Source organism: Dryobates pubescens, chromosome 26 (assembly GCF_014839835.1).
Source record: "Dryobates pubescens isolate bDryPub1 chromosome 26, bDryPub1.pri, whole genome shotgun sequence".
Taxonomy (NCBI): domain Eukaryota; kingdom Metazoa; phylum Chordata; class Aves; order Piciformes; family Picidae; genus Dryobates; species Dryobates pubescens.
This window is the reverse complement of record NC_071637.1, coordinates 12,554,560-12,562,885: the sequence shown is the minus strand read 5'-3', so window position 1 is coordinate 12,562,885 and position 8,326 is coordinate 12,554,560. Positions and strand designations below refer to the sequence as shown.

Here is an 8,326-nt window from a genome sequence, read left to right as displayed (position 1 = left end):
CAGAGAGAATTATCACCTTTGCTGTAACCTACAGAAAGGACTAGGGACTACAGACGAATTTCTTTTAAACCCATCAAGTAATTCCCACTGCTGCTGGCAGAGTAGAAAATAGCCAATTTAAAACATAATTAAATCCTTATTTGAAAGCTAACAAAGCTCAACAAAAGACAACTGATGGATGCATGTTTTACAGTGCACCAAACTGTCCTTAAGTGTTGCATTTCTGGAGATAATAAACCCAAGCTTACAAACATCTCACCTTCCTGTTTTACGGCAGTGTTAATGGAGTTTGCTTTGTACTTGATCTGCTTCTCCTGCAGATCCTGAACTTCAGTTATTTCCACCAGAGAGCATTCTCTTCATTCCATAATTAACTATCTAATGCCAAACAAGACCCAGGTTTCCAGTTCAACACCCATCATGATTAGAGTTTTCAAATTTTGTTGTGAAACACCTGAGGCTCCAAAGGCGAACAAACAAACAAATCTTTCCAATGCAGCAGTTCAGGACAAATCCACATGCCGTGCCCCTTGCATTCCAAAACCCCAACCCATATACCCCCCCAAAAAATCACACAGATGCAATTTAATCAAATTAGGATTTATTTATTTTTCCCCAGTACAGTTCAGAGTGGTTGTGGTTTCTACCACTTGACTGGGCTCTGCCCTCGTGATTGTTCTGTCTTCACATAAGTATCATAGAGTTCTCTCAAATAAAAGAACAGTTCCTCCAGGTTGTCTCCTCTCAACGCAGACAAGGCAATGACCCGGTCTTGCACCTGCTCTTTAAGGAGTGGCAGATTGATCCTGGACTCAGCAAGGTCAATCTTATTCCCAATGATAACACAAGGCCTCTCAGACAATCCTTTCTTATATTGCTCCAGTTCATACTTTAAGTCCTGCAGCTGAATCCATGGCTGAGACACTGAGAGATCCACTACATATAAGAGAAAGTGGCAGCGTTCGATATGCCTGAGGAAGGCCATCCCGAGGCCCCTGTTTTGATGAGCACCTTTTATTAGGCCAGGAATGTCAGCAACTGCAGTGAGAGAAATGTCACAGTGAATCCAACATGACAAACCAATATCAAAACCACTCTTTCACTGTCCTACACCGTGTACTTTTAGAATTACATCTCAACATGCCACTATAAAGCACATCTCGTGTTGAGTTGCTCTTAGCTTTTAAACCTGCTGGATTTTGATTATTCGAGTGAGATACAGATTGCTAGCCTGATATTAAGAGCACAGATGAGTGAATCTGAAATGAGCTTTCATTATTGTTTTGCTTGAAGTTCAATAGAATCACAGAATAGTTTGGGTTAGAATGGATATTAAAGATCATCTAGTTCCCATTCCTCTGCCATAGGCAGGGCCATCTCCTAATACACCAAGATTCTCAAGGCACCACCAACACCTTGAACACTTCCAGGCTTGGAGCCTCCACAACTTCTCTGGGCAACCTGTTCCAGTGACTCACCACCCTCACGGGGAAGAATTTCTTCCTAATGTCTAATCTAAATCCAGATTTTTCTAGTTTGAAGCCATTACCCTTCATGCCTTTGTCAAAAGTCCCTTTCCAACTCCCTACTGCAGACCCCTGGGAAGGCTGCTCTAAGGTCTCCTCAAAGCCGTCTCTTCTCTAGGTTGAACAACCACAACTCTCTCAGTCTGTCTTCATAGGAGAGGCACACCAGCCCTCTGATCATCTTTGTGGCTTCCTCTGAATGCACTCTAACAGTCCCATGTCCTTGTGCTGGGGGCTCCAGAGCTGGACACAGCAGTTGATGTGGGGTGTCAACAGAGCTGAATAGAAGGACAGTCACCTTCCTTGATCCTCTGTCCATGCTGTTTTTCATGGAATGAACTAGCAAGAATTCTACAGAACTGTTAAAGTTCCTTCTGCAGCATTTCAAAGAACATCCCAGGTGACAAACTGCTATCCAGGTGCACACAGCATACCTGCCACTTGTTCATAGTCTTGATAGTGGACAATGCCGACGTGGGGATTCAGGGTTGTGAAAGGGTAGGCAGCCACAGCCGGCCTTGCACGGGAGATGGCTCTCAGAAGCGATGATTTGCCAGCATTGGGAAAGCCCACCTGGAACAGAATCATTAAAGCCACAGTTCTGGGTTAATCCTGATTTAAAAAAACAAAACAAAACAAAACAACAAAACCACTGGAAGCTTTTGCAGATGTGTCAGAGTTCTTCTAGCTTCAACAGAACATTAATTTTGCAAACTTAGTTCTGAACATCATCCTGCTTTCCCTTTTTTCTCTCCCTTAAACATTAAATTGCTCAACGAAAGGTCCCCTTAGCTGGTTTTGTACCACCTTCGGTATTTACTTTGTTCAGAGCCAAAAGGGTATGTGCTGTAAGATCTCCTTTACCCTGAAATAACATTACAACACTTTGTCCTGCACATCCTTATTTGTGTTTCCTGACTCCAATTTATTGTTTTCCAAAAGAATTCAGAATTGGCTTTGGCTCTGACTCAGCCACATAGTATGGCCTGCAAGTAACCAGAATGCCTAGAAGTTTGGGATTTTCATAGTCTTGACATCAAAGAATTAAGCTGAAGCTTGGCCTTTGAGAGAGAAAAATTTAAACAAACATACCCCAGAAATGAAGTTACTCTGAGATACACCAACAGCTGACATACAACAGCTATACAGCTAATCCTAAATTCTATGTGCTGATGTCAGACGCTTCAAATTCTTGTCAGAGGAAGTACAGAACAGATTCATCTCAGATTTCTAAATCAGTGCCAAGAGTGTGAGAAATGGACCAGTGTCCAGTTGGTTAGAGTTAAATGTGTTGATCCACCAATTTTCTTCTTAGTTTCCAAATAAATGCACAAAATTCTGCTACACCAGAGAATCATTCTGCAGCTGAACATGGGCAAGAACTCTTTGCAGCAAAGTGTAGCTGTAACAGCTTCACCAGCTGGTGTTAAAACATTTCCATACTTTATGGAAATGAAGACAGCTTAAACCCTAAATTGACTTTGTATTCAAGTCTATTTTTGTTTCAGAGGATGTTAAACCTGGAACTAACAAAGTGAAAGGTTTACTATTTGTAAGGAGAGAAATATAGGGATGAAATACAAGGTGATTTGAACTTCAGCCATTTTTATTTTGAATACCAAGGAAACAAAAACTGATTCAGAAGAGCTCTCCATTCTGTACTTTTCATCTGCAGACAAAGCCTACTCATCAGTGAGTCTGTGGAACACTGATCAATCTTTCATGTGGCTTTCCTACATACAGCATTGATTTTAGCTAAAGTAGGATGACATCAAGTAGCAAGAGAGTGACAGCTCTGTAAATCACGCTGGACACCTTTCTACCAAGTAACAGCAAGAAAGCATCTAGTTGCATTTCTAAGCAAGTGAGCCAAAAGGCTAACAAAAATGTTATCAAACATTGGAGGTCTCTTCCAACTGGGTCTATTCTATTCTATTCTATTCTATTCTATTCTATTCTATTCTATTCTATTCTATTCTATTCTGTCTTCAGTCAGTCAAGTGTCTTCCCACAATGGTAAGGATGTTGAAGGACCACAGTGACTCACCAATCCTGCATGAGCTGTTGTCTTCAGTTCCAGGTGGAGAACTCTGTCCTGACCTGGCTCTCCTGGAGTAAAAAGTGTCGGAGCTCGGTTTTCATTGGAAAGAAAGAAGCGATTCCCTTTCCCTCCAGCTCCTCCATAAGCTGCAACATACTCTTCACCATCCTGTGTGAGGTCAGCCACAATGTTCCCGTCCTCTTTAACCAATGTACCTACAGGGACCTGAAGTGAAGGGAGGTGCAAGCATTACACTGATGCTCAAAGCCTACAGCAGAGCTGTCTTCAGCTGTTCCTTTACCAGGCAACTTCAGATTTGTTGAAAATCATTCCTCCATATTCTCACACTAGGGAATCCAGAAGAGCAATGTACTTCATGACACTCACTTGATGGACCCAAATGGCACTGCCAGACATTTACACTTCGTTAAAATGTTAATAGTACTATAACCCTCCTTCTCCCCTTTTATGCAAAGGAACCTGAGCACAGCAGTGACCTAAGAAATGTATTGTAAGTGTGCACCAAAACAGGCATGCTGAGGTTAAAAAAATAGATAACTATAAAAGGAAAAAAAAAAAAAGTCTGCTCCTGTTTAAAAGTTCTGTGTTGTGACTGCATACAACCCCTAGAAGGAAAGCAAACTACAACTGTATTTACTTTGGCCAGATGTCCAAAGAAGTCTGATTTTTATAAGCATGTTAAAAGCAGCTTGATCTGCCCGTGTGCCAAACCAGCCCTGTCTCAGCAGAGACAGCACAAGGCTCCCTGAAAAAACACTCGAGGTTCTCTCACAGTCTGAAAATCAGCAAGGTTAACACAAAGCTAACAAACCAGCATGCAACCTTAATCTGCTTACTTTAACATACACGCATGCACCGTTGGCTCCATAGCAGTTTTTGCTTCCTCCTCTCTCTCCATGGACCCCCTGATAGAAGGGGAGGACCGAAGAAAGTGATTTCGTTTGCCGGTCAGCTGTGAAGCAGAACATGTGTATTTTAAACAGATGAAGAATCAGAGGAGAGCACCTTCTTGACTGTTCTTTCCCTTTGAGTACTGCATGAATCTGCTATCTCAACAATAACATACCAAGGAAGACTAATACAAGTTATGAAGTAGTTTAATTGCCTTTATTATCTGCTGAGATTTATTAACCACACACTTTATTAACTGGCCACTCTAAAATCAACCACTACAAAATACTCTGGAAATTTCATTTGCTACCTTAGCAGATTTTGCAGCAGGGTGGTGGCAGAAGCATCTTATCCATCTTCAGAGTAAAATTTGATCAGAACCCAGCCTTATTATAACACAGGCAGGCACCAGCCACTAAAACGTATCTGTAACATATTTTGATTTCCAAAGTGATTTCTAGGGCTGTGTCACTTATGTCCCTGTTACCAATGCTCAGGACAAAGGACAAAAAGCAAAGAAATCTTATACAGAGATAACCACTTTAACATTTTTGAGTCACATTTACCATTTCCTACCATACATGTGAGTTGGTTTTGCTGAGGGGGTGGGAATAGAGTGTTAAATGACAACGTGAAACAAACCAGATTTAGTGAGTTTTACCTTTCAAAATGACATGACCACCATCACCTCCATTTCCACCATCAGGACCTCCAAATATCTTTCTGGGCTCACTATGAAAAGAATGTCCCCCTCCTCCTCCTTGTCCTCCAACCACACGCACCCTCCGGTGATCAACGAAGTAGCGTGTCTGCAACAAGGATGGGGTTTGTACCCTTTAACTACAGTTTAGCAGAGTCATCCCACAAGAAACTGATTGTTCTGCAAAACTCAGAATAAGTAGACCTGCTGCTTTTAAGTCATGCTGAGTTCATTCAACAGCAAAACAAAATAATCTCATGCTGATTTACACTTTCTATACCCAGTGATGAAAACAAGGCAAATTTCAATCTTCTGCTAGTTAAGTACTAAAGACAAAAGATAGAAAGTATTTGCAAACATCATAAGCAGAGAAAATCTTAACAGATGCCACAATTTGTTGCTCAAGGGCTCAAAAAAAAAAATACAGTGTAAAGAGAATTCCACATCTTGGCTCTATTTCTGACATTAGCATATTATTTGACTTCTGGCAAATGAATTCTATTCATTGTGTTCCAGCTTTTCTGCCAGCAGAATAGGTTTGATGATATTTAGCTATCTCCAGGAAGCTGCCTGAAATCCCCAAGGGGAAATACTAGAGAGGTAGATTCATAGAGGCAGGTGAAATTGTCTACATATTGGGATGAAAAGAGAAGGCATAACCTTGACTGTGGCAACAACCTAATCCTGTCAGACTTCATAATAAGAACGAACAATAAGGGTCACTTCAATTAAACAGCCCAAACAGCATGTGAGGGGAAAAAAAGGGCTTATTGGCATTATGATATTAGTATCTAAAAGCAACCAAAGAGTTAATACTATGACCAGTGCCTTCTTATAACAAATCCTCTTTAGAATAGCATTTGGCACCACCACACGGTGAGACAGGAAAGTATCGCTTTAAACTGGAAGCGATTTATTGCTCAACAGAAAACGAGATTTTGCAAAGAAATACAATTAGGATGCCAAGGAAAAATTCGGGGGGGGGGGAGGGGGAAAGTGTCTATTTAGCAGCTAACTACTATGTAAGACTACAGAAATAGGGAGAAAAGGTAGTATTTTAAAAACTCAATAAGACTTTCTGCTCTCTCGACCCATGGATGCTTTCAACCCAGGTGATGCGGCTGAAGGCTGTTGCCGCTACACAACCCCTCTGAACACTGGTAATGTCACACAGCAGACTTATTTAAATCCTCGCTATTCAGCGAGCTGGTCAGATTTTAGAAGAACATTTGCTCCCTCAAAACCACGCGTTTGCAGCGAGAACGGCACGGAACAGGGCAGCTCTGCTTTCTGACGCCTGCCGGGTGGTGCCCGCCCAGCAATGTACCCACACACACCGACCGCTGATTTACACCAGGACTTACTAGTTTCCTTTCCGAAATGGCTCTTTTTTGCCTCAGCCGCCTGTTTTTCGAGCACTTCACGCAGGTGGTGGAGAAAGCCGGCTGCCGGCCCGGCGGCTGCAGCTGCACCGGGTCGAGGAGGAGGAGGCGGCGGGCCGGCCTCCACTGGCACCGGCTGCCCAGCACGGCGCTGGCAGCCGCCGGGGCAGCCCGGCCGCCCAGCACAGCCCAGCACCGCGGCAGCATGGCCGCCCAGCCCGGCCTAGCACCGCGGCAGCACCGTGCTGGCGGCCACCAAAACGGCCCAACTCAGCACCGCCGCAGCCGGACTCCGGCGGCAGCTGGGACGGCCCGGCCGTGGCGCAGCCGCATGCCGTCCTTCCGCCGCGAGCCCGCCGCGCCGCGCCGGCGCAGCTGCGCCCTGCGGGGAAAGCGCGGGAAGCTGCGTTCCGCCGGCCCTGGACGTTCCTCTCCTGTCTGCCTACAGCCTCCGGTCCCCCCCGCAGCCCGGCGGCGCTGCCGCCGTGCCTCACAGCCGCTGCTCCGGGGCGTGCGTCGAGACCGACCTTGTTTCTACATGTGTTCCGGGCTCGAACCTCCCGCCCGCAGCTCGCTCCCGTGAGGGTTAAGCTAATCCCTGAATGCGCGGTGCTCCGCATCCCGGGATTGAGCGCTGAGCAAGGGCGGCGGGAAGCCGGTTTGTGATCCTTTTCGCTCAGGAGAGCGCTCCCTGTCCTGCCCTCTTCCGTCGTAACGGCGCTAGAAGTCGCTGTGCCCGCAGGGAGCCTGGAGTGAGCGGCTGCGGCAGCTGAAATAACGCCCGTGGGGCTGGCAGGCTGACCGAGGGACGGAGAGTCATAGGATGGATTGGGTTGGAAAGGACCTCTCAAGGTCATGTAGTCCACCCGCCCTGGCACTGAGCAGGGACATCTGCAACTAGAGCAGCTCAGAGCCCAAATCAACCTGACCTGTAATGGGGCATCTACCTTCTTTCTGGGTGACACAGGTCAGCGTCTCACCATCCTAATAATAGAAAGTATCTACCTTATATCTGGTTTAATCTTCCCTCTTTAAAATCACCACCTTTTGTTCTGTCACATCAGGCGCTGCTAAAAAGATTGTCCCTGTCTCTCTCACAGGTCCCCTGAAAGGCATCTTGGCCCCCTGAGAAGTCTGCGACCCTGAGGAGTCCATGAGTCTTCCTGCACCGTCAGGCAGTGTGCCACATGTTCCCTGCTCTACTGCTGTCTTTGAGATGAGCTGTTAACTGCCTTCATCCACTCTGCACACACTTGAGCTTTGCATATCAAATAATTTGCAAGCCGGGACAAGCTTTCATCATACACAATTATCTATGAAGTGTATCAGAGAAGTAGGGGAGAAGGTGCAGCTCTAAAGAGCCTCCCTTCATCTGTTGCTTCCACTCAAAGGTCTGTGTTGTAAGAAAGGTACCACCAACTGCATTTTCAGGTAATTTTTAACCTAAACAATTTTCAAGCAGTTCTGTATTACAAAACAGAAAATGATACAATTAATGGAAGAAGTCAAAATGCTGGGATCACTTTGTTTCCACATTAATACATAAAAATGGACAACACATTAAATAAACATTTTGTTATTAACAATTAGAAATATTAACACCAAAAATCATGTATAAATTAGGAAATAAATGTACAAACTATTTCCAAAGTGCTCTTTCAAATACATTATATACACAACATTCAAGAAGTTCTTAATGTAAGACATTTCAGATTGATGTGATGTTGCTGTTTTGTTCTAAATGTTGCTCATATTCTCTCAAAAG

At 44.4% G+C, this 8,326-nt stretch overlaps 1 protein-coding gene across 1 annotated transcript; it reads right to left on the bottom strand.

Annotated features, from left to right (window-relative positions):
• Positions 1-611: 611 nt before the first annotated feature.
• MTG2 (mitochondrial ribosome associated GTPase 2) lies at positions 612-6,768 on the bottom strand. The gene is made up of 6 exons (XM_009909984.2): positions 6,544-6,768; positions 5,141-5,288; positions 4,425-4,540; positions 3,574-3,792; positions 1,961-2,099; positions 612-1,038 (listed from the first exon to the last, which is right to left on the bottom strand). Exons 1-6 carry the CDS (start codon positions 6,766-6,768, stop codon positions 644-646), a joined length of 1,242 nt encoding a protein of 413 aa, XP_009908286.2. The 3' UTR covers positions 612-643.
• Between the last annotated feature and the right edge of the window lie 1,558 nt (positions 6,769-8,326).

Bases quoted from the DNA above. Each gene is read 5' to 3' on its own strand.
- MTG2 (XM_009909984.2), bottom strand. From the start codon at position 6,768: ATGCTGCCGCGGTGCTGGGCTGTGCTGGGCGGCCGGGCTGCCCCGGCG. The intron at 5,289-6,543 runs GTAAGTCCTGGT...TCCTTGTTGCAG, and splicing joins CCATTTCGGAAAGGAAACTA to ACACGCTACTTCGTTGATCA. The intron at 3,793-4,424 runs GTAAGCAGATTA...CCTTCACTTCAG, and splicing joins GTGCATGCGTGTATGTTAAA to GTCCCTGTAGGTACATTGGT.